Source organism: Acinonyx jubatus, chromosome C2 (genome assembly GCF_027475565.1).
Source record: "Acinonyx jubatus isolate Ajub_Pintada_27869175 chromosome C2, VMU_Ajub_asm_v1.0, whole genome shotgun sequence".
Lineage (NCBI taxonomy): Eukaryota > Metazoa > Chordata > Mammalia > Carnivora > Felidae > Acinonyx > Acinonyx jubatus.
The window spans coordinates 142,589,474-142,616,639 of record NC_069384.1 but is presented as its reverse complement, the minus strand read 5'-3'; the positions used below and the strand labels follow the sequence as shown (position 1 = coordinate 142,616,639).

The following is a 27,166-nucleotide window of genomic DNA, read 5'->3' as shown; positions in this document are numbered from 1 at the left end:
TCAAGGACTGAAGCCAATAAGCCTATTATATTGCAAACACAAAAGACAAAGGTTTTGGTAATAAACACAAATTTAGAAGGGAAGGATTAGCGCATGAGTGACAAAGAAGAGGAATAATTATTCTGTGTGGGATAGGGGTATAAAAGGATTACCACCCACTAGGCCAGCTCAAGAGAATAAATCTCAAGAGTTTTCAGCAGCTACAAGTCTGGTGAGCCCGTAAATATCCACCTAATAGTTCTGAAATTAAAACCCACTGTTACAGGACCATAGAAAAAAGTGCATCATACCATGGTAGGTGTATCTGTCAGAAAACAGAAAGAAAAAAAAAATGTTGGGAAAATGGAGCCCATACCAGACCACCGAAGAGAAGGAATTTCATATAGGGAACTAGTCATAAGACTACTGGGAAAGCAAAAAAAAAAAAAAAAAAAAAAAGGCAGGGAAGAATGCGGGACACTGCCACCTCCCTTGAAGCTGGGGGAACCAGTGGGATGGTGCACAGAGGCCAGAAGCCAGGGCTGCCTCACTGTAGCTGGATCCACACAGAGGCTCAGAACATGGAGATATACTGTCCAAAGCAACAGCAAGGGGGGAAATATGTCCTGGTTTTTCCCTTCCTATCTCTTTCCAACTTGCGAACAATGACTCCAACTGGGAAAACCTACTTAGTACTCAGTTAAGAAGGAAGCCTGGGAGGGGCGCCTGGGGGGGTTCAGTCGGTTAAACGTCCAACTTCAGCTCAGGTCACGATCTCACAGTCCATGAGTTTGAGCCCCGCGTCGGGCTCTGGGCTGATGGCTCAGAGCCTGGAGCATGCTTCCGATCCTGTCTCTCCCTCTCTCTCTGCCCCTCCCCCGTTCATGCTCTGTCTCTCTCTGTCTCAAAAATAAATAAACGTTAAAAAAAAATTTAAGAAAAAAAGAAGGAAGCCTGGGAAAGCAGATGTCAAGAGATGGACGTGGAGTAGATCTGAAAGAAAACAAATGACCGGCACAATAGGCAAACATCAAGGAAACTTACCAAATAGATAAAAGGCACCACTCCTTTCGGTTAGGGTCAAAGGGGATCCTCAGTACAAAAGAGATGTCACCATTATTAGTTTTAATCAGGCTACCATTTGGAAATGCCATCGAATAAAGCCCCCCAGTCAAAATGGCAGTGTTAAGATTAAAAATCTGCCAATGTCACCACATTTGCTTCAACATGTGAGAAGGTAAAAATGAAAGCCCCTTTTTTGGTAGCTCTTCCACTCTTGGATTTCACATACAGGTAAGAATTCAAAGAACACATTGGGAAATCTGTACAGGATGGCTACCATTTTAATTTGGCTGGGATATCACAAAGTACACAACAACCATCTAATCATTCCCAAAGTTCATTTAAAAAGATCACTGTAATATTGGAGAAACAAAAGGATCTATTCTAAGAATTAAGAACTGTCCCAATACGACCCTTTCCACTTTTCTCGTTTCCTTACAGCATGCGAAAGGTTTGCAGGGACAGCAGAGTCACAGATTCACTCTTGACAATCTCACAGGTACGTTCTCAGAAGAACCGTGTTGGCTTATAAAACAGAGTCCATTCGGGGGGGGGGGGGGGGGTGGGACCATAGAATGGTAGGCCATCTGAAATCATTTAACCTTGGACAATATATTCTGCATCTCACTTTCCTTAGACTGTCGAGACTAGATTAGAACATCTCTCCATCTTCAGGTTGAGTGCAGAGAGGGGAGGAGCAACTTGCTCAACCCAGTCTCTAGAAAGTGGGAGAACAGAAATCACCAACACTGATTGAAGTCCAGGGGGCATTTTCAGGAAATGGAGTAAGTAAAAGGAAACTGGATATTCAAAGCAATCTCCCAGGGGCGCCTGGGTGGCTCAGTCAGTTGGGCGTCCGACTTCAGCTCAGGTCATGATCTTGTGGTCCGTGAGTTCGAGCCCCACGTCGGGCTCTGTGCTGACAGCTCAGAGCCTGGAGCCTGTTTCAGATTCTGTGTCTCCCTCTCTCTCCGACCTTCCCCTATTCATGTTCTGTCTCACTCTGTCTCAAAAATGAATAAACGTTAAAAAAAACTTAAAAAAACAAACAAGCAAAGCAGTCTCCCTAGACTGGTACCATGGCCCCTCTTCCTGGGTCACCTTTTTTCTCAGCTCACACTCACAAAATATATCCTTCCAAAGTTACCAGAAACTACAGCATCCACACCAAGCTGATGCCAATGGAGGAAGAGATCACCTCAACTTTATTTCTACCCATCAGTCAACATAGAAATAGGCACTGTGATCAATTATTGCATAATGGAAGAATGTGTTTCTCTCATTAATTTCTTTCATTTTTTTTTGCTAAGTTTCAATTTCTAATGGCAGAGAAAAGATAAAAGGGAGTATACAAAGAGTTCTCACGTTATGCTGATGTTAAGAGTATATTATCACCAATAGTAAGTTTCTACAGAAGGTCAATAAAATGTGGGAGAAAATGTGAATATAAATCATTTATTATGTGCTCCTGCTATAGTCGCTGCAGCCTGCATAAGTGACCTGGAAAGTCTAAGAATTCTGATAATTCTAATAAAGCCAAAAAACAAATGGGAGTGTATTCCTTGTTGGTCTCCTAACTAGAAGGTAACTTAAACCCAAGTCCTACTCAGCTTTAGCTTTAGAGTCTAACGTTAGTGTTCTCCCCAAGTGTTGCTTCCAGGGGAATCCCCTGTGGTCCCAGTGTACCACCTGTAAAGACTGCTTGCCAAGCAGAAAGATCCTGTTCTGTTTATACACCGAGGCATAACCGCACTGTGCTGGCCTAACCTCCCCTAAAGAGGTTAAATAACGTTCAGTATCGTTTGCCCTAAATGGAGGTTGTTCATCGCCCTGAGTAACAAAGCAAAAAAAGCGACTCTTTATAACATTAGTATATTTTCAGATATATTGGTGCATACACTCTTAGAGCTCCATGTGCCATACACATATACACATGTATGTACATATGCACAACCATGGGAACATACACAATTTCTGGGAACAGAAGGGAAACAGGGATCATCTTTGGTTGAAGAAAAAAAACAAAGGCAAAATTCATTCGTGCTGTAACTGCCCGGTAGACTTCATTAGCTATTCACGGAGGAAGGCTTCGAATGTGGAACTCCGACACTTCCCTGTCCCTGTCCCCCTCATGTAGCCCTGAACCCAGACTTGAGGTGGAGAGAAGTAACCACTGCTGAACTCCACAGCCCTCTGCTGAGGGGCCAAGTTCAAGGTGAGAACCAGCAAGAGCCCAGGACCCTCCACATTTGCCCCGTGATCAAGTAACTGTACTCAGGAGCACACTTCAAGGAAAACGAGCAGATCAAGATCCTTTGAAAGAGCATGTTACCTGATGTGGCTGCGAACTGGACCATCTGCTATAGGAAGGAACACCCGAAGACTTGCTGGCCGAGCTTCTCTGGAAAAGGGAAGGGGGAAAAAAAAAAAAGAAAAGATTTCATGTTGTCACACAAACCGAATACGCTTTATATTTCTCTAAACGAATTATTTATTCAGTGTCTACAGCTCCAAAGATTAACACAATCTTAGATGCTGTCTGAACTGAATCTCGGTTTCATTTCTTTTAAAACGCATTCTCCTCAGCAAGAATATTATAAACACGAAAGCTGAAACATCTGGATCCAACTCTCAGCGTGCGCTCATTGTTTGACCTGCCGCGCGTCACCCAAATGCTCGGTGTCTCAACTTTCCCTTCAGCGAGACTCAGATAATAATTCTTACGGCACGGGATTCTTGGGAGGATCCAATATGGTGACAGGTGTGAAGCAGTTCATCCAATAAGGTTCTAGACACATATGAAGCCTTAATTCAACATGCAGGAAATCAGGCCCATTATTCTAGGTTTCCACGTGCAACACACTGGCATACAAATATCCACATATTTGAGTCAGTTATTCTTTTTCTTCAATTGATCTATTTGGAGAAACACCGAGTGAGCACATGAGCGCACACGCACAAGCCAGGTAGGGGCAAAGAGAAGGAGAGAGAAAACCCCAAGCAGGCTCCACGCCATCAGCGCTGAGCTCGACCCAGGGCTCGAACTCATCAACTGCAAGATCACGATAACCTGAGCCGAGATCAAGAGTCAGACACTCAATCGGCTGAGGCACCCAGGCACCCCAGTTGTTATTATAAAGAGAACGTCACCTTGGGAAAGGCCTTACCATATCATCACTACAAGCTCCCTGAACTTGTGATATGCCACAAACTCACTGCAGATTAGCTCCCCCACAGTCATTCTTAACACCATGTTTCTTGGACTGCTTCTACCATCAAGGTTTAAACAACTACAAACCCACTTTCTTGGCAGTCCTTCCCTCTACTCCTGGCCAGTGAGACGTGAATATAATTTTGGAGGTGTGAGACGGGACAGAATTCTGGGAAAACCTTTTGCTCTCCTGATAAAAGGGAAAAGATAAGGCTCATACCTTCACCACCACTCTTCTTTCTAAATACAGATGCGCTACACGGAGCTGGAGTAACCATTCTGTGACCTCGAGGAAAAGGCCAAGAGAAGAGCAGAGACGCTAACCTGAATTAATCTTGTTCTGCCGTGACCTACGGCTTCAGACTGCTACTTCTGCCTGAGCCCTCCTTGTGTAATTGACTATAATCACCTTTTCCGTCACCTGTAGAAACTCGCGGATGCTTCACGGCAGAGGCATGAAGATGTGAAAGCAATTGGTATGTTTCGAGAATGATCAATAGGCCAATATAGTCCCGCCAACTTCCGTACACCCCATCACTGCATTCCATCTGCCTTTCGGGACCCCCGTGTAATTCTGTGCTGGCCTTTGCTGTTCCTGACAGCTTTCCTGAATCTCTGCCACAGGGAGGTTGGCATGCTGGCTAAATGTTATGTTCTGCCTGCTCAATTCAACTTCCCTCTAGCATCTGCCCATCTGAAGAGGCAGAGTTGGGAGCAGCTCTCCTGCCCCACTGAGGCTGATCGGGTTGCACCCTACAGCACAGTGTGAGAAGCATTTCCGTGTTCCACTTGGATAAAGTGAAAACTATCAACGAAGTGGCCAAAAGTTAAACTAAAAGCGTAATCGCACTTCCTCAATGAGAAGCAGTAGCAATGAATTTCAGATGTATCCAACTTTACCAGCACATGACGGTGTGCCTTCTCTAATGCCGTTTTCCTAATTGTGAAATAAGGATGATTTAGATGGTCTCTGTGCTCCCTCCTTATCCAGCCCCAGATCTATTCAATTAAAGGGTTCTATACTTTCAGAGTATATAAATTACTGATTATAGATTCAATTCCTTTCAATGCCGAGGAAACATCTTCACATCTTCTGTTAACTAGAAAATGCTAATAATCCAGAATAGCCCTTTGCTTGAATATGTAGCAGATCTTGGCTTCCTTCATTTGTAGGAAGGGGCTGTTAGCTGATTTTCTAGTCCAACAATTTGGGCTTCAGAAGAATCTCTTCAAGTCTCTTTAAATCATAAGATTTTGGAATTCACCATCAGACTAATCAAGACATCATAGAGTGAGAACATAATTTATCAGTTTTGAGCCACCATACAGGTTTCTAAAACTGTAACAATAATTTTTATACTGAATATCAGGAAAATAATTGTGTTTATTTTAATTAAGATAGAACTGACATAACATTGTGTAAGTTTTAAGGTATTTGTGTTGATTCAAAACATCTATGTATTGCGATAGGATTACCATCATACTGTATAATTATTCCGTAAAATATATATATTATGGATGATACATATACTTTATCCCCTCATCTGCTGACGGACACTTTAAGTTCTTTCTACATCTTGGCTATTGTGAAAAGTGCTTCAATAAACATGACGTGAGTGTATCTGTTTGATATCCTGCTTTCATCTTCTTTGGGTATGTACCCAGAAGTGGAAATACTGGATCATATGGTAGTTCTACTTTTAATTTTTTGAGGAACCTTCACACTGTGTTCCACAGTGGCTACACCATTCCCACCAACCGTGTGCACGAGGCTGCCCTTTTCTCCACACCCTCACCAACACTTGTGAGCTCTTCTTCAAAGTTTTGGTTTTGTTTTGTTTTTAATCAGAATAAAATTATGATCATCCAATTCAAGACATGAGCACTAACATTCGACAAATATTTCACAGAAAAGGGAGATGTGTGATGTGCAGCATCTGACCCACATCATTAAAGAACCTTGAAGGGGGAAGGACCGAAAACGGGCATTTATATGTAACAACAACCCAACGTGAAATGCAAGCTCTCCCTTCTTGATAAGTGCCCACACTTACCTTTCTTCTAAAGGTCACACTGCACTTCGGCACCGACACAAGTGTAATTAACTGTATCATGGTAATTGTAATCTATTGTGATCCACACACTTCACATCCTTTCTGGCGCTAAGGATAAATGTAAAAGGCCAGAGAAGCAACAAAATAACTGGGCAACATTAATTGCAAATTTTAAAGACAGGACCAGGTCTAGAATTGCTGCCTTGCTTCTGATGGAGGCGACTGTATTCAAAAAATCAGTCTCATAGCACAACACAAAATCTCGTTGGGTTTCCTTCATGTCCTTTTGAATTAACTAGCCACAATGCGTGGTTTGGATTTCAGCCTGGACCAAAATAAGCTCACCTGACAAACCAGAGAATTAATTGATCCTATCTTCATTTCCCCCCTCTTGGTGCCCTTAGCAGCCAGTGGTTAATCAAAGGGCAGTACCCAGTTCAGAATAATGAGGCATGCTGGTTTAAAATGCACATTCTCTGACCCCAGGAATTTACAAATCTCTGGAAGTGGGATCCAGCAATTTACATTTTTAAGAGGCTCTTCAGTGGATTCATATTTAGTCTTGGAAGCAAGGAAACATCTCCGAATACTCCCAGCACACACTTCTTTTGCTGCATGCATCCAGTGAAGAACAAGGATGATGATGAGTAGAGGTATCAAGACCCAAGGATATTATTGATAGCATTTTTTTAATCTAAAAAAGATAAAATGAACTCTCAAACTCCAAAGAAATACTTCTGGAAATTGTGGGAAGGCGCCTGAGGAAAAAGAATCTTATTTTTCATCTACTGATATAGATTGAACCTTCAGCCACCACAGCCCAATTAAATGGCTGGGTAGGAGTTTCAGTTTAGACACCCAATGCCTGCCCTTGGAAAACCTCCCCTGAATATCAAGAATGGGCTACTGTCCTTCTGATATGTTTACAGCACATCTGCGCTCGCCGCCTATCAAAAAGTCCTAGGACACTCTCTTGTAACTGCCTTCTAAATGCAGTTTCCTCTTGTAGACTGTACATTCCACAGGTTATAGGGGAAAGTGGGGAGCAAGCTGGGGATGCGTCTCATGGACTAATGTCACTAGGCACGTCTGTGCTTGGGATACAGTAAGTGCTCAGTAAACACCAAATTAAATAGGTTCGGTTTGTGAGTGTGGACAGGAGACTGCTTCCGCAGGAGACAGTAGCTACAGAACTAACACTCCCAGGGACAAATGCAGCAAAAGTTGATAGAATTCCAGAGCCCCAGTGGTTACTATGATGTCTTAGAAAGGGTAACACCAGTGGCCCAGACTTCAGGGTATTCGAGTGGGGAGTACCCTGATTCAACTTCACAGAAAATAGCAATTGTTCAAGTCAGTAGGGCAAGAAATAAGGGAAATGGCAGACACCACATCGAAGTTGAGAGTATTGGTTAATGGATACATGTTATCCCATATAAAATGTCTCAGGAATGCTGTGAGATAACCGCCAAAGACCTAGATGATCTACAAAAGCAGACAGAAGCTAGAATGCAAAGAAATATTGAGACAAAAATACATATCCTACTTTGCAGCTTCTCTCCCCACCCCACCCCCTGCCCCCCACCCGCCCAGGCTGTGAGGCTTGTGCAAATCCAGGTTGCTTAAGAGAAAAGGAGCTCAGGAAGACAGTGTAAAACATTAGTGATAAAAGCGTGCAGAACGCTGTGCTAAACAAAGGGGGAAAAAGGCTGGGCAGAAACCTGGAAGACAGACCAGATTCAACGGCAGTTTGTAAGTGAGGAAGGCGGCCAGATGCTGTGGGAGCCTGCCAGCCGGCCAGCCACTGTACTTCATCCGCAACTGTCCTTTGCTTGGCCAGCTTCCTCCAAGTCTAATTGCCCATCAGCCTAAGACAAGGAACTTTGGGAACACGTACATTTTTCAGTAGCTGGAGTCTTTGCCGCATTAGGCCTTGAGCATATTTGAAGAACGAGAAATGAAGAAGCAATAAACAGTGTTGGAAGGTGACAACTGGACATCTGCATTTAACATCGTAGCCCAAGATTCATTGACAAATATGATCCAGGAACCAACATGGGTTATTCAGACAGACTGAACTCTGGATGACAGACATGACTTTTGGGATTTTAATTTCAGATGGAAAACCATGCTTCCAGTCCCGGTGAGATGAATCATGTAAGAGACAAGACCAAATAGCAAAGGACGTAGATAGCAGTAACACTTGTAATAAGGTATGAAGAGCGGACTCAAAAACCTTCCCAGCACAAGAAACTTTGAAGAATTAATGGTAAAGGCTCTACCTACACATACCTTAAAATAAAGAGCTACCAAAAAAAAAAAAAAAAAAAAAAAAAAAAATCACAAGTGCACATACCTGGCAAGCGAAGAAAAGGAAATTGGTAAAGGGTAAAGGATGGCCTTCTGGAATCTCTTTAACAATTTCGTTATTGAAAGCATCATGTCCTCTTTATAGTTGCAGTATCTTGGGACACAGATCCCCATGCCGTTCGTGTCCATGGGACACACAAACAATCTTTACCCTCCCCATCCTTTGTAAACACAATCACAGACAAATTGTCCTCGTTTTAAGGAATTATTGAGGTCAGTTGACCACACCATCACAGTCAAGAAGTTCCCTCCCATTCCTAATGCCACAGAGAATCCTCACAGTTGGTTAAGGAATGGTAGCTAAAAGCTGATTTGAGGCCCCATACCCTGGCTGTAGGCTTTGCGTGTCCTAGACCAGGGGCGAGGAGCCAGAGCAGAAGCAGCTTCTTCACCAGCAGATGCTGCTTTAAATAACCAGAATATGGTCTCCAGGCTCTAAGATGGCCTCCGAAGACCCTGCTTCCTGATACTGACACCTCCACAATGACCAACAGAGCCAACTAGTAGAATATAGTAGACAAACGATATTCTTTTTGACCAATAAAATATAGTGAAATAAGGATAGGTCACTTTGTAGATTAGGTTATAGAAACTTGGACATGGTCGATCATTTTCACTTAGATCCAAGCCATGTCATGAGAGAAACCATGCCATGAGCCACCTTAGGAAGAGTCCCATGTGGTAAGAAATTGAAACTTCTTCGGGCCCCTGGGTGGCTCAGTCAGTTGAGCGCCCGACATCGGCTCGGGTCGTGATTTGACAGCTTGTGAGTTCGAGCCCCATGTCGGGCTCTGTGCTGACAGCTCAGAGCCTGGAGGCTGCTTCGGATTCTGTGCCTCCCTCTCTCTCTGCCCCTAACCCACTCACATTCTGTCTCTGGCTCTCTCAAAAATAAACATTAAAAAAAAATGTTAGAAATTGAAACTTCTTGCAAACAGCCACATGAGTGAACTTCAAATTGATCCTGCAGCCCCAGTCAAGTCTTCAGAGACTGCAGCCAGGGCTAACAGCTTGGCTGCACCTTCAGGAGAGACCCTGACTGAGAACAGCTACCCAGACTGTTCACTAATCCCCTACTCTCAGACACTGTGCAAGACAATCAAGGTTTACTGTGCAAGCAGCTAAATTTTGGGATCATCTGTCACACAGCAATACATTAAGTAATTCACATTATTAGCAGAAGAACTATTCAGCTCTTACCATGATACAAGTAAAAGTCTGTAGAAAGCACAAAGTATTCTGTGAATCATACCTAAGGGAGGGGAAGACATTCTTCTGATTTACAGACAAAAAAAAAGTTTCAGGATTTTTCCTCCTTTAGGTCTTTTTTTAAAAATTAAGTCCCTGAATTTTCACATTGTTATTTAACATGTCTCACAGCCACTTCCTTCAAAGAGACAGAGAACTGGAAGTCCCTGAAGACACAGGCACAAGGTAACCTCCAGCTCCCTTCCTGCACAAGACTAAAAACGGCAAACAGGATGCTCAGTAAATAAATGATAAGCTTCCTGTTATCATGCAGCTTTCTCTGTAACTCAACTTGATCTTGCTGTATCTTACAAAAGAGACCTGGTTCACTTTAGCTACTGGACTCCATCTGCCATTGCACATCTCAGAGAAACGGAAACCCTCCTCCGGCAGCTGCACAAGAGGGCAGGCTGGCGGATTCTACTTTTAAGATACTAAGGGGAGGGGAGGCTCCCACAGACCCACAAGGAAAAACGTGAGCCGATGATACAGTGTTCCCTCATCTGTGTTATACAGAAACCGGAACCACAGAATGACCTACCGAAAAATGGTTCTTTGTTCAGTTTGGGAAATGCTACATTTCCCAAATGATCCGACCCAGAGATCTGCAGAATTTTTCTGTAGTGGACCACAGAGTAAATACTTTAGGCTTTGTGGCCCATACTCTTTTTTTACAGCTACTCAACTCTGCCATGTGGCATGAAAGCAGCCATAGATAATACCGAAGTGAGTGAACATGGCTATATTCCAGTAAAACTTTATTTGCAAAGAGGGGCTGGATTCAGATTTGCCCCACAGGCTACACTTTCTATAGTGCTCCTGTCCCTTCACTGGAATGGTTAAGTACTAGAAAAGCTGAAAGGTTAACACATAGGACACCATTCCAACCTCTTGAAGAATCACTGCACCTTCTGGCATATGAAATGCATTCAGAATTTCTGCTCCCAAGACATACCCATGGGTCAGTTTGTCCCAACATGACTTGTCCGAAGAATCTATTTACTTAACTCTTTCCTTCTTGCTCTACCTTTCCCCACCCTTTTTCTGTCACTCAACTTCTTTTCTTACCGAGTATTTATTCACATCTCAGGGATCTAGTCTTCTATAGTACCTCTCTGAGGAAACAAGTTACCTAAATTGCCACGTAGATCAATCTGAGTGAACAATTTTATTCTCACGTTTTAGAAAACTGGCTTGGAACGCAGAGTGCCAATGAACATCTTAAGCAATACCTTGACTTTCAAACATAGTACAGTCCCAAAGATAGAAAACTTAAAAAATATGTGGGGTCTTATGTGTGTGTGTGTTTTGTGGAAAACTGGCTGCTTGCCACGTTTTTCTGTGTCCTTTACCTCCCCTCATTCCTACCCTAGAAGTAAGGGATTTTACGTTTGGAACTTGTGGTATGAAAAATCATCTATTAGGAAGTTATGGACTAGGTCATTACCTCCAGAAAATGTCAAGTCCCTAGTATATCTGAAACTTAAAACCTAAAGTTAATTGCATTGGCCAAATTAGCCAATTGATGATTTTCTGCCAAAGTGTCTTCGAAACTTATAAAACACATAGTGATTTCTGGGACTGTCAGAGTTCTTACACACAAAAGAAACCTTGAATTTCCTCATTAGTAGCCTATCATTATTGGTGATCATTGGCCAAACAGACCAATGCTGGAATAACATAGGAGGGGACCACGCCATGATGTGAACAGCAGGAGACAGGGGTCACTCACCGCAGGACATCTCAGAGGCTGCCTGCCACATAGAGTAGGTAGAAAGCAATCTGACAAGCAGATATTTTTTTTTCCCTCCCGAATCTGATATTAATGAGGCATTAACCAAGTCATTTCTGCTCATCTATAAACTGGGGTGGCTGAACTAAAGTCAAACTTGCTGTGAACATGTGAGTCCGTCAATATTACCCATTCATATATTATTTCAATGTATATGCATATCAGTGATGCCACACAGTGGACAATGATAAGTCGGAAAGAAACTGGCTAGAGCCCAATTTCCCAGAATGGGGCAACCCCTAATCTGGAATTCCCACCCAGTCATTTCTTTTCCTCAAAGCCATGAGAATCCATAGGATAGTCAGACTTTCCTGAGCTTAGGTACCATCAACTTTTCAAAGCCTGAGGAGGGGGTGGTGGTCGCTAAATTTTAAAAGTGGTTTATTCAACCGTCCATCAGATTAGAGATTCCTCTGTCTCCCAGACTTCATCACAAGGGAGACATGTAATGCTCAGAAGTTTTCCCCCATAAAAACCTATCCTGGGACACTGCACAGCCCTCCATTCTGATTCTGGGACTTCCTCCCACCTCTTCATCAGGAAACAGAGCGGGAAGACTAAGTTCTCCTTCGTACAAATAGCACCAGATGCCGCCACAGCTGCAATGATCCTCGTAACCATGGGCACTTGTGACAAGGCTCCAATCTAGCCTTTTGGCTGCGGGTAGCAAGCCAACATGGTCACGCTGTCATAATGAATCAGGTTTGTCCTCATGCTATTCGCCACGTACAAAACACGCTTGGCACGCAAGCTTTCCAGGATGAGTGTGTTTCCAGGTGGAAAACTTTTGAAGTCTTTGCTCTGTGACTGAATGGAATAGGTCAGAAAGAACACTTATATGACTCTTTCTGACAAATCCTCATGTGGCTGATCCTTTTTGTGGGCCTAAGAAATGTAGAAAAGTAGAAAAATGTACTTCAGCCCCCACTCTCCCAGGAAACTAAAGATTTTGTAATTCCTAAAGTAAGAAACAACTACAAAATTTTAAACTTTAATGAGACATGGTTATTTCTTCATAAAGTACTCATGAGTAAATTGGGGGTGAAGTTAATGCCTCCAAATACAGCCCTCTATTCAGAAGAATTTTGTTGCCATCTACATGATTTGAAACTTTAAAAATAGGGGAGGAGGGTGAGGAGGTAAAGAATTAAGCCTAATTTTAAGAGAATATGATTTGGGGCCAACATGTGTAAAAGCAGTCACAAGCATGAAATCACAAAAAAATTAACTGCCCAATGCAATGTGTATTTAAGTAGAGTCAATTCCAAGAAATTGTGGAAAGGCTGCCCTCTTCAGACACACTATTTTTTCTTAAGTTGCTATAGATTTTTCTACCTAAGTTTCTCTACAGGGGAAAATGGGAGTATGGGGTGAAGTATTTTTAAATCTGAGTTTTACTCTAATAAATAAATGTCAAACAAGGACATGGGAAAAAACATTATTGAGTACCTAGTTTGCCTGTCTGGATTTGCCTGGAATATGTATCTTATAAGCTTTCCACATAGCCCTGGAAGCATGTAAGCAAGCTTCCGGATCCTAAGCTGTAATTAATTAATGGAGCTGTCTAGGCTGAAATGTTTACCTTGGCTGTCACATATCTCAGTGCATTCAGAATAACCACCTGAAGTCACAATAATTGGCTTTCATGTCATTAGAATTTGTAATAGCCATGATGAACTTGACTCTTACTCCACAAAAACCCTTGTTTTTGGTTTTATTCCTGTAATTCTGAACAACCTGAAACAACAATTAAGAGAGTCCTGTCATGATGGAAGGTATTGCGCATTGTTGGGACCTTGGGAGGGAAAGCACGATTTCTACTGTCAGCAGAGTTTCCTTGGAATACGCCACAGACAGGTACTCTACAGACTGTGAGAAGCAAGTGGAAAATTTCATTTGAAACACAACTCGTTTTTCTACATTTCCTGTTCTGGGCTTCTTACCACCCCCTACCCCTGACATTTACTTTTTCAATGACCAAATACAAAACATCAGTCTAATATAATGAGATGGCTTCCAAGAACCACACTCAAAAACCAGTTCAATTCTTTATAGTCAGTCCAGAACAAATTAGAGGTAAAAAAAAAAAAAAAACAAAAAAAAAAACAAAAAAAAGAAAAACAAAAAAAACTACCAACCAATCATGAAATACTCCCATTATATTATCTTCTGCAAGAAGATGAAATGTTTTTAAGGTGGCCTCTTTTGTTTCATAGCAACAATGAAGAGAGGGTACATAATATACTCAATTAAACAGAGGTCATTGGAGAGGGAATTTGTAAATGTTATTTCTGAGAAACGGTTGTTTATGAAAATCAAATTGGAGTGTGCAGGAAAATGGTGTGTGGGGCAGTGATAGCTACCAATTTGCATAATACGTGACACATGTAATATACATGTGCACTTTTGCAGACAAAGACAGAACTAACTTGTTTATAATTTGAGGTGAAGAGGCTGAGAGGAAGTGCGTGCCAGCATGTGTCTCCTCCGCCTTCTAATATTCAGCTTCATGTATAATTGATAGACTACAGTTTTTATGATGGTTAAAAAACAGTAAATAAATTATGAGGATTTCAAAGATCATCCGTTTGCCAGGAAGACTCGGGTTTTCCTTGACCATTCAAGGAAACAATTGCTATTCCTCAAGGCAGTTCTAGCAGACCAGCAATTTCTTTGGGCTCTTATGCTCCCAAAGTGCTCAGGTTCAAAACTAAGCTTGGTGGACAACTAGACCTCAAGTATGACCCATGCTTTCTATTCATGCAGAGCTTAAATTGATAGCATTTGGGCAGAAAAGCCAGCCTAATACCAAATGCTGAACTCAGATTACACCTGTATGCAGAGATAAAATATGGAAATTCCGAATGGAACCAACAGAAGACGCTGTCCACTTGAGAGGAAGGCCTTGAGATAAAAACAAGTCCATCACATGCACTATAGCTTCAGGAGTTCCAAATACAGGTCTATTTGTTTACATCGTTAAAATTCTATAAAATTACATTTTGAACATGTATCCAACTCTAGAGGTATATATACACACATACATAAGTTTATAAACTTGCAGTTCATATGAATATAAACATGTGTTATGGATTATATTATAAATATAACTGTTTATGTGCATTTCTATTTATGCATTATTTCATTTGTTATACATGTATGAACATATTAGTATGTGTAATACCTAACTATATAACATACTATTATGTATATTTCACTATATAACTTATGTTATATATTTAACATAAGTTATATATTACATAATATAAATTATATGCACATATTATCTATTATGTAAGCATATTACATATACATATTACATATAATCTGCTTATATATATCATAAGCTATATAAGGACAGTATATATACTATATATTATATTGCCACATAAATGTATATACTAAACCATAGACACTGAACTCAATTTGGAATTTAAGAAATTTTCAAGGGTACTCCTAACCATATGCAATTTCTAACTTCCACGAGGACTTTGTAATGAAAACCCTTTTGTAAGAGGAGACACCGCTGTATCATATCCTCAACAGAGCACTCCACAAATCTTCCTGCTCCTGCAGACGTAAACACACCTTTAATACTGAGCTCAGGAACTCCTCCATACAATTTCAAATCAAAGCCAATTTGTTTTTTGAATTGGTATTGGCTCTCTTGGCCTTGGTCTACTGACTATTTTAAATAGAACTCTGTGGGAGAATCACTGATGTCTCTGTTGTAAGGTGCAGTGAAAGAAACACCAAGTTACCCAGGAGACGTGAAATAGTGAGTTAGCAGCCAGTGTTTAGACGACACCGTTTGATGGGCAGGTACTGTAACCACTGGACCTCCCAGCCCCTCCAGGTCTCCAAGCTTTGAGAAGCAAATGCTATGAGGCACCAGATTATGCTTAAGCCAACAGCACAATCATTGTAAAAGGCTCTTGAAACCCCTTCTTCCCTCACATTCACATTAAATAAGCTAGCATTCACACCGTTTTCCCCTCACAGACAAACCATTACCAGCCACTGTTACCATGGCACAGACACACGCCAGGGAAAAGCCCCACACACAGAAGGGTCGTTTCTGTGATTAGCTGGTAGAATCCAAAGGAGAAAAAAATAGAGCTGGAGCTCAAGCCACACACGGCCATTTGTCCCACATGAACGAAATATTCATAACAAACAGAGCACGGAGCCAAGATGGCAAACTTCAGACATGAGCATGTTTTTATGAATAACCACTTATAAAACTATGGGAGAAAAGCAGAAGATATCCAATGTGTCATTCTCCAGGGCTTTGCTGTAGATCATGGCTTCACGAGGGACAGGACAGAGGCTGCTCTTTCTTGAGGAAAATCTCACAGCTTTACCATGAGCAGGGAGGCACGGGAGCCGGGGTTGTGCACACGAAGGTACGCTTCGGCTCTGGTGGCACACATAACCCCACTCACCACCAAGGCAAAACTACTCCCGTCTGGATATAAAGAAAAGTCTCACAGCTGCACCGTGGAGAGGAATGGCCAGGGGAGTTTCGGGAAGAGCTGGCACCTGCCTTTCAGCTTGCCGGTTCAGGATTTCTGATCACCATGCCAAGTCCAAGGTCAAGGCAGAATGGCAGACTCAGAATGCTACAGCTAGAAATCTCTGCAGTGGTGCCTGTTGATTTGCTTGCCCAGTTTCCCATACACATTTTCTTCTATAACAGTGGTGTATTCCTTTGAGAAACTCCTCTACCTTCACTAAACTCAGCAGTTCAGGTGTGCTGCCCTCTGGGTGACCCAAGCCTGCCAAGAAGTTTCATCAAGAATTTGGGTCTTGAATACAATGGCCCAAGGGCAACTGGAGATGATTAAAGTCAATGGAGGTGCCCTGAAGAGACCACTTATTAGTTCCTATAATTGTCCTAGAGCTTCCTTCATTGTTGCCTTTCGCAAACACTGAAGGCTCTTTTTTTTTCCCCCTTGGAAATTTAATTCTATGTCCCACCCCAAACCCTTCCAATAAGTTCCATTTTCCTTAAGTTACCAGGGTTAGTTTCTGTTGGCTTGAAACCAAAATACCATTACTGACACAGATTCTTAGTGGTTACCTTTTTGCCAATTTCTTTTCCACTCTTCACTATACACTATTTACCAAGTTCAGCTTAGATTATTTTCTCTCCATATATACACCTAATACATGCTATGTTATATTCTACATTACACTATTATACTATACCGTATTCTTTTTGCCCTTAAAACATCCTAATGATATGGCTATTATTATTGCAAATGCACTGAAGATGAGGAGGTCATTGAAGTTCAAAGAGATCAACTTAGTGGTGCATCAGGATAACCTAAAGCCTTTGTTAAAGGCCAGAGTCCTGGTCTCCACGCCGAGATGACCGATTCAGCGGGTCTAACAGAGGGCCCTCAGAATTCACTTTTCTAACAAGTTCCCAAATGAGGATGCTGCTCGTCCAGGACCACGTTTTGAACAGCACTAGATTAAATCAAAGCTTCTCAAGTTCTGATGTGCTCACAAATCCCTTGGGGAAGAGATTCTGCTCCAGCAGGTCTAAGGTGAGGCCCAAACAACCTCCATGCGAGATGAAGATGCCACCAGACCACACACGGCAGCAAGGATTACATGACTGACCCAGATCACACAGTAACTGCCAGCGCCTGGACTGGGCCTCAGGTTTGCCTTCTCTTATTCACTCCACCGCCTCCCCTAAGAAAACCTGGTCTTTACAAAGGAGAAGCCCAAACCTCTGAAGGATCATACAATTTTACCAGATCTCACAGCTGGTTAGTTATATATTTAACAGGACACGATTGTCAGCTTTGATCACCAGCCCAGACAGCTTTGCTCCATAGTGCTCAAGAGTTCAAAAGTACTGTAGCTCCATTTCTACTCTGCATTAAAGCCTGACAAAGACACCAAAAAATGGGCAAGGTCAGCACTCATTTACATTTCACTGACGGGGCACCCAAGTGGGGTACAGATTGCACAAACGGCTTGTTTATGACCATGCCACTAGAAGGCATCAATTCTGACCGAAAACAATTCTAATGCCAAGCGCATGCTCCCACCACCTGCAACAAAGAAGACAAGACACGTCCTTAACCTGAAAGATGGGAGACCCCCAAATGGAGAGCCAGTTATGGGGACCCAAGACCCTGTAGACCAGGTATCAAAAACAGAGGTCCACTAGCCTCGTCTGGCCCACAGAAGCATTTTCTCTGGCCTATACAGTGTGTTTATTGGTGGGTCAGTTGCCTATGTTTAAATACGGAGCAATTTTACATTCATTATAATCCAGAATGAAAAACTGTAAAGATCTGGCAACACAGAGTCCGGATTCTCGCACCTTACAGAAACAGCTCTGGGCGTGAGGAGAGGAAGGTGGGGGCATGGCGGTCATTGATGTGGCCACCTTGTCTGGGACATGGACTTACAGGATAGAAGATCGACCACTCCCCGCCACTTGTTCATCAGATCACCACAGCCCCCAGTCAGCCTGCGGCCAGGAAACCCTGCAGGCACCGGAGGTCAGATGGCTGCCAACAAGAGATCCACGCGAAGAGGGTACTATAACGTCAACATTTCCCCGGGAGAGTAGACAGAAAGGTGCAGAACTGAGCCATGTTGTTAGGAAAGAATGTACCTTTTAAAGTACTGGAGGAGAAAAATCCAGAGTAGTGCCCCCGCCTTTATGTGCACATGAAGATAGACTCTTACTTCTGAATGAAAGCTGAACTCATAGATGCCCCCTTTTTTCTCATAAAGTACGAGTTGCTAATACTATTTGAATCACCACAGCATACCCATTAATCCTGAAGTTTTGATAGCTTGATTGGTAATTGTTTGCTGGTTTCTGGAAAACTCTGCTTTGGTTAAAACAAACAAACAAACAAAAAACCCATATTTTCTCTACCCTCATGGATTAGTGGTCCCTGTTGCACACACAGCCAAGTATTTTCCTGAACGAGGCCAAGGATCCAGCTGGCAAAATCCTGCTTTAGCATAATTTTAAATCGCCGAGTCAACATAATGCCACTCTTCTGTTTAAATTACTGAACAATTAAAACTATGTGGGGTGTAATTCCAGGCTGAGTCCAGTCCTGTATGCAGCTCTTTTGTTGTCATTGTTAAATGGCAATAACAAAGCATGTCCAGAACTGGACCAAGGGTAGAGTTTCAGGGCCACAAAATTTATGCAAGGAATTTAAACACTGACACACTGTTTAAAACAAAAGGTTTGCCCCCATAATTCATCACACCTTTAAGATCACAGTCACATATCTAAGCATGTTTTTGGTTTTTTGGTGTTTTTTTTTTTTTTTTTTTTTTTTTTTGGAGAGTCAACCCTAAGAGCAAACAGCCTTATCCCCTGGTGTTCCGTTGTCTCCTTGCAGCCCGAAGGTAGAAATAATGAGCCTGCAGAAGGGAGTGACAGATTTTATCTCGGAGACACTGACCCGAATGACTCCATTAGCATTGTTCCAAATGAAAAGTCGCCCTCCCTCTATGGGGATCGGAGGGGGCTGCCGGGGAGCTGGGAGGCAGTGAGATGTTCAACTTCCATTTGGAGCCAGAACCAAGGACGTGTTGTACCCTCACCCCCGCATCCCACACAAGCTGGGCCCTGCGTATTTCCTGTGTACTTGCCTGCGACAGAAGGAAAGCCTCTCAAATCAAGGAGCACTATCTATGCCCTCGGTGCTCTGGGTCACATCTATAACCCCACTGGGCCCACATCAAGGGGATCCAGGCAGCCCAACCTGATGGATGCCCTCCAGCCCAGCCCCGTGGTTTATCATTTATGCCTTCCTCTTCCAGGATCCTGTTCTCATAGAAGATCAAAGTCACTTGCCCTCCCCAGAGTTCTGCCTTTCCAGGGAAAGCCATCCTTTTCCAATTTTGAACCAGGAAAGGAGAAGGAGATAGAGCAAGGAGGTGGGGGTGATGGATGGAGGGCAGAGAGGGTTACACACACACACACACACACACACACACACACACACCAGAGTCACTGAGGACTCCAGGCACCTCACCCCACAACGTCAAGGCCCACTAAACCTGAGAAAGGAGTTCATTAGATTGTTATCTTTTGTGTGCCAGATGGTTTTTAATCCAGAGATGCTACTTATGGGCAAGTTTGGGGCCTGACAGGATTCCAAATTTTACCACTTACTTGCTGTGGCATCTTGTACAAGTTTAAGTAACCTCTCTAAATGCCTATGCAGGGTTCAGTTTCTCCATCAGCAAAATGAAGACATTAGTTTCTCTTGCAGAATCATGTTGTAAATTAAATGTAAAATGCAATGGTGCACCTAGAACAGTGCCTGGTGCATACAAGATAATTCAATAAAGGTGACCTAATTATAATAGTAATAATAGTTAAGCAAGCTCTATAGACACAAAGTCAAGAATTTTACATGCAGACGCAGCCCCTAACATGTAAAGCTTGCAGATGAGGCTCCTCCCTGCCTTCTATCCACATTGCCAAGCGAAAGCTTTCTCAAGCTAGGTTCCTCCCCAAGGACTGTTTTGGGAAGCCCCACATTGATGGGTGAGGCTTTGGTCATGAGTTTAATGAGAGCTTGAGAATCCCGAGTGACAGCTCTGTGGCAGGCCTCGCCAGGAGGAATATTTCAGACAGCTCCCCAAGATAGCCCCTCATTCTGAGGAGTCTTAGTATGTTAGAACATGCTGGAAAACACAGAGTAAACACAGTATCTCTTGTAGGAGCATCATTTTTACTGAATGGTCATTTAAAATTTAAGATTCTTTAAAGGTTTTTTATTTATTGATGGGGGAAAGGGGCAGAGAGAGGGAGAGAGAATCTCAGGCAGGCTCTACACTGTCAGAGCAGAGTCTGATGCAGGGCTGAAATTCAGAAACTATAAGATCATGGCCAGAGCTGAAGTCGGACACTTAACTGAGCCACCCAGGCACTCCATAAAATGTAAATTTTTAAGAATGGTTTATTCTTGAGAGAGATAGACAAAGAGCATGTGTGAGCAGGGGGAGGGCAGAGAGAATCCCAAGCAGGCTCCGTGCTGACAGCACAGAGCCTAAGGCAGGGCTTGAACTCATGAACCATAAGATTTTGATCTGAGCCAAAATCAGGAGTCGGTTGAGCATCCAACTTCAGCTCAGGTCAGGATCTTGTGGTTTGTGGGTTCCAGCCCCGCGTCAGGTTCTGGGCTGACGGCTCCGAGCCTAGAGCCTGCTTCGGATTCTGTGTCTGCCTCTGCCTCTCTCTCTCTCCACCCCTTCCCCACTTGCACTTGGTCTCTCTCAAAAATGAATAAACATTAATAAAAAAATAAGAGTAAAATGTAATTTTTACAATTACAATAAACATGGATACAAATGGAGTAAAAGGCGGGAAGGACAAGATTCTTAAAATATAAAACCTGAAATATAGAACTAAAATTATTTCAGGCTCTTGGGGCCAAAATGGCAACCAGTTTCTGTCTGTTGCTTTTAGGGCTGCTGGGAAACACACCAGGTCCTCACTCACCCTCAAGTCAACAGGTGAGGTGGAGGTTATTACTGCCATGTCATTGGCAAAGAATCAGGCACAACTCACCTGCAGTGACAAAGGAGATCGGCCGTTCCTAGGGCCAGCAGAGGAAAGGACCACAAAGGGACATAATTCGGAGGGTGACAAATATTCTACATCTCGATGATAGTATTGGTTACATGGCTGTACACATTAGTCAAAAAAACTAAAATAGGCATAGTTTATCGTATAGGAGTATAGCAAAATAAAATTGATTTTTTTAATTTTTTTTTTAACATTTATTTATTTTTGAGACAGAGAGAGACAGCATGAACAGGGGAGGGTCAGAGAAAAAGGGGGACACAGAATCTGAAACAGGCTCCAGGCTCTGAGCTGTCAGCACAAAGCCCGACACGGGGCTCAAACCCACGGACCATGAGATCATGACCTGAGCCGAAGTTGGACGCTTAACTGACTGAGCCACCCAGGCGCCCCAAAATTGATTTTTTTAAAAGGCTTCAGTTTTTAAATAAGACATTGAAAGAGTCTGTCGACTACGCACCCAATTACAGGAAAAAAAATCAGATCCTATTAGAAAACAGAAAAACATTGTGGGGATAGGATGGAAAGAGATAATCGTGGAGAGTGTGGGGGAGGTGGAGGGACCAGTGCTGAGCCATTATTAGCCATTTAGATACACAGAGTGCAGAGGACCTTCCTGTGAAGGGAAGAAACAAGCAGAAAGAGGCAAGAAGATAAAGAGGCAGAAAGAGGGGTGGGGCGTTGACCCAGTAAGCAGAATCTCTAGGGAAATTTGCCAGGGCTGGGGGGGGGGGGGGGGGTTGGTCAGTGTCAAGAAACCTGGCATGCAGAAGACCTCCTTCATTCGGATCAGGAGAGGGGAAGTATCTGGACACAGAGGCACTTCTACACATAGCCTCTGGTTCCCTGAGCCACCCACGTGGGATCCCCTAAATTCCACCACCCTGAGGGACAGTTTCAAGCAGTTTCACATCCCTGGTAGGGATATCCGAACCCCGAATATGAAAGCTGTCCCTCTTCCTTTGGCTCCGTGGGACATTCTCCCTACTTCTCTCTACAAAGCTATTCTACCGCCAAGTGTCTTCACCAGGAGGTGCCATACTTAAAAAGGCAGACTTATTTTTAGCTCCTGACAAATCCTCAAGGTCTTTCAATCCAACAGAAATATGAGTGACTAGGCTTCTTTTGGCTGGGGGTGTAGGGAGGGGGGTGGGAAAGAGAAAAGAAAACCAACCTCAAGTTTGTTGCAATGTCACTTTTCATTCTTCAATGTTAATTTGGAAATTTGCTTCAACTTGCTGTGAACCTTTCCACAGAAATATATTGCACCGAACACTGAAGTGTTTTAAAAATACTGGCGCACTCTGGTAACCGTCTGTCACTCTTTGCGGCACATAGCAATTTAAAATTATTGGAGCTCTTAAATTAAGTGCTTAAATTTGAAGGTGATCACCACTTTGAGCATGTGGATTGCACAGCTATCTCAACTATAACAGTGCTTCAATTTTCTTTAAGCAGGTCATTTTGGGGAGCGATAAGGGAGTCTGATTGCCCAGCATGCATTGATTTAAAACTACTGGAGTCATCCATTCATTTCTACAAGCACTTCTGTTTGGGTGCAATCTTGCTCTGACGGCTAAATTGGGCCAAATTGGTCTATACTGCACATGCCCAAAGCACTAATGTATTTTGGTAATCTGTTCTTTAAGGGCAAAATTAACAATCATTTCTGGCTAAGCCAAAACCAACACACCAGCAGATATATTTGCCTTTTAAAAATACAAGGTCATCTGGGTGGGATTTTTCTGTGTGTCTAATGTCAAAGAGATAGCAAGGGAATATACGTATGTTTTTTCAGAGACATTTGGCCCAACAAACTGTATTCAATTTCTCACAAATAGTTTTATCAGAATGTAACACCTGTTGGAGAAGTCTGTGTCCTTGTTAAAACCCACAGGTTAACATTTTCTGGCCTCTGAACTACTGAGAGATCACCAGGTTTTACAACCTGACTGTGCACAGGGAATACAAAAGCTTTTTTCAAATTAAGTATGCCCTACTCAAGTTATAAAGCAAAAAAAAAAAAAAAAAAAAAAATTAACAATTCAAAAATTTAAGAAAATAACTGTTAAAAGGGAAAAAGGCCAAAGAACAAAAGGTCTCATCCTTTTGGGATCTGTTGATCCCAAAGTATCCCATCATCCAGTATTTCAACAAGAACAATAAAAGCTTTGCTCTTGAAAGGAAGTGAGGAGGGGTACCTGGGTGGCTCAGTCAGTTAAGTGTCTAACTCTTGATTTCAGTTCAGGTCAAGATCCCAGGGTCATGGGATTGAGCCCTGTGTTGGGCTCCACAGTAACAGCTCAGAAACTGCTTAAGATTCCCTCCCTCTCCTTCTGCCCCACCCCGCCCCCCTCTCTCATAAATAAACAAACAAAACCAACCGTAAGGAAATGCTGACTCAGCTACAACAAAAATGACAGTGACAGCTGACATGCATTGAATGTCATGTAACCCTGACAGCATCCCCGGAAGGTAACTATTACAGCCTCCCCAACTTCTTTTTACTATCACGTAGAACTTGTCTCTTCATTTATAAAGAAAAGATTCCCGAATCTCCAAAAAAGATATCTTTAGGGGCGGTCAGAGTGAAAACACAGACATATGTTCTCAAAGGGTTTCTATATAGCAGCTCTAATACGACCTAGCATACAGACCCTAATTCAGCCATTGTCAGTACACTTCAAATGAAGCTTAGGAAATTCATACAGTGTACAACCGTCTCCACAATTCCAGTTTTAGAGCATTTCCTTCACCCCCAAAAGTTCCCTCATGCCTGCAGTCAATCCCCACTACCACCCAAGGCCCAAGCAACATCTGATCTGGAGATTTCACATCCGTGGGATCATGCAGTGCATAGCCTGCTGTGCCTGCCTTCTTTCATGTAACACAAGGTTTTTGAGGCCCATGTTGTAGTATTTATCAGTAGTTGTTTTTTATTGCTGAATAGTATTCCACCATATGGTTATACCGCAGGTGACAGACATGTGGGTTGTCTCCATTTTTGTGCTCTTATGAATAACCCTATGATAATTCACACGTGTCTCTCTATGAACACAGATTGTCAGTTATCTTCAAGGATAGAAACCTAGCCGAATTGGGCATTCATAAATTCATGTTTAACTTTTTAAGAAACTGCCAAGCTATTTTCCCCCATAGATAGTTCATTTTACAGACGTGTCTTTCTACCAGCAATGAATATATTCCCATTTTCCTGAGAAGAGGATGTACAGCAGGATTAGATACTTAGCCCAATATTACCCAATGAATAACTGTGAAGCAGGGGTCTGAAGCTAAGATTCCCAACCCTCTGTACAACCTCCTTAATTTCACAAAGTTACACAGGTTACTTGAGGTTAAATAAATTTCCCTGTTGTAGGACTTAAGAGGATTTGGTGCCCTAATAATTGTAAGGAAATTGCGAGAGAATTGAATAGCATCCAGCACGTCCCCCATATATTTGGCCCAAAGGACCCTCTCCTATCTTAGTATAGGTCTTCTGCTGAATTCTCAAGAAGCAGAGCCTGAGAAGGGACCTAGCTACATGAAATTTGTGGAAGAAGCATAGCAGAATGAGGGAAACAATAGAAAAAAGAAAGGGGTTAAGCAAAGATGAGGTTTCAGATAGAGCCCAGCTTTTGCCCAACTGGAGGTTAAGAGAAGCTCTGGAACATAAACTACAAAACAAGGATCTTGCCAGCATTTTTCTCCTCAAGTCAGCCAGTCAAGGCCTATGGGCTACCCCTCCGTGGGGCAGAGTGAAGGGGCCTAAAACCTTCTGTCCCTGGTGCCTCCAAATGGTGGACAGCAATGCTCAAAAGGTGACTTCTGGGAGCTATTAGCGGTCAGCTCACTGATTGTGGTCCTGGAAACGGGCCCGGGAGGGCACCCACAGCACCCATTACAAAATACAGCTTAACCCTCTCATACAGGTTAACACAGCAAACTCTTTCTCCCCTCTGGGACTTTGCATTGCTGTCCTGACCTGAAAATCTGATCCCAACCCAACCAGTTTTTTTAAATGTTTATTTATATCGGAGAGACAGGCGACAGAGACAGGCGACAGACAGACAGGCGACAGACAGACAGGCGACAGAGCCTGACCCGGGGCTTGAACTGGGAACAGTGTGATCATGACCTAGGCCAAAGTCAGATGCTTAACCAACTGAGCCACCCAGGCACCCAATCCCCAACCCCACCATTAACACACCAGCTTCTTCTCCCTTCTCAGGTCTTAGCTCAAAATGTCAATTTAAAGGAAAAAAAAATGTAAAAGAATGGTGATGGTAGTAACAGTCCTCAAAACTAGCTGTAACTTTTCTGCATGATTGAGGGCTCTCTGAGCTCACACTGAGCTCACACTTCTCAGATGACTAGGAAAACTACAAAGCGTGTCGGGTAGAAGGCACTTCCTTCCACTCTGAGGCACTTCTCTCAGGACCACAGGCCTGCTGGGTGTATGTATCATTCAGGACAGGATAGCTCATGCTATAGTGACCATAAACCCCAAATCCGAGTGGCTCAAGGCTGTATCTTGCTTATACTACAAACTCATTGCGGGTCACGCGAGCAGGAGGCGGGTGCGGGCACTGTTCTATCCAAGTCACTCCCTCAGAGGCCCAGCTGAAAGATCAGCTATCGATCTCAGTGCTGCCCACCAGTTACTGCCAAACCAGAGAGAGTGTGTTCCAGAGGCTCTAGCATCAGCAGTGAAATGCTCCAGCCCGGAAGTAGCACCTGTCCCTTCCATTCACAGCTCACTGGTTACACCTGCTCATCGGGCCTGGAACTGCCACAGGGGGCCTAAGAAGGCCAACTGTCCCATGTGCCCAGCAGAGAAGAGGCTAGTGGAGGAACTTCTACAGCCTTCCTTTCAGGCTCGACTTCATCTGATCCGAAAATGGTATGGCTCTGGTGACTGTTTCCAGTCAATGAAATCACTCCCTTTCGGATGGCCTCCGGTGTTACACTGGGTTTGGAAAGAAGAGAACCTCTAACGGCATAAAGATAGAGAGCAATTAAAGAGGGCATAGTAGTGGTCAATGAACTTGCAAGCATTTCCAAGAGAACTCTGAAGAACTATTAAATCACAAGTCACCAGCCAAGTAAGTCTGCAGCATTTTCTTTTTTTTTTTTTAATTTTTTTTCAACGTTTTATTTATTTTTGAGACAGAGAGAGACAGAGGATGAATGGGGGAGGGGCAGAGAGAGAGGGAGACACAGAATCGGAAACAGGCTCCAGGCTCCGAGCCATCAGCCCAGAGCCTGACGCGGGGCTCGAACTCACGGACCGCAAGAGCGTGACCTGGCTGAAGTCGGACGCTTAACCGACTGCGCCACCCAGGCACCCCTAGTCTGCAGCATTTTCAAACGTGCAGACCTTTTCTCTTTCACTTTGAAGAGAAAGTTGGCTTGTTTCTACTTCTAAGGTAAATGAAGGTCAAGAAGGCCATAAAACTTATTTTAACACCAAGCCAGGACAGTGATCTGACAAGGTTATAGAACACAAAACCTTAATTAAAGTTCCCAAGGAAAGACAAAGAATTTAACTACTTGCTGATATTGTTCTGTGTGAAGCAAGTCTTTCAAAATTCGGAATCACAAAAAGTCTCTGCAATTAAAACAAGTCATCTCTTTTTCAAGGTACTTAGATTTAGGATGCAAAGGTAGCTTTTAACTTAATTGTTATTTTTTTTCCCCAGGACCTTCCACACGCACCACAGCCAATTGGGAGAGCCTTCTTCTGCTATTCAGCATGTTTGTAGCTACGGAGTGTACTTTAGATCCTGGCCTAGGAGATTAGCTAAATTTAGGATCCTTCCCCACTTGCCAGTGAGTTGCCTGGAATGACAAGAAGT

The 27,166-nt window shown here is 43.0% G+C and overlaps 1 protein-coding gene across 9 annotated transcripts in view; it reads right to left on the bottom strand.

The window, feature by feature from the left end:
* RBMS3 (RNA binding motif single stranded interacting protein 3) overlaps positions 1-27,166 on the bottom strand; it is a 1,316,996-nt gene that overhangs the window by 1,057,727 nt on the left and 232,103 nt on the right. For all 9 annotated transcript variants that reach the window (XM_053221878.1, XM_053221882.1, XM_053221883.1 and 6 more), the window contains exon 3: positions 3,374-3,442. In XM_053221878.1, coding sequence (XP_053077853.1) covers positions 3,374-3,442 — 69 coding nt within the window. The remainder of the gene's footprint in view (positions 1-3,373; positions 3,443-27,166) is intronic.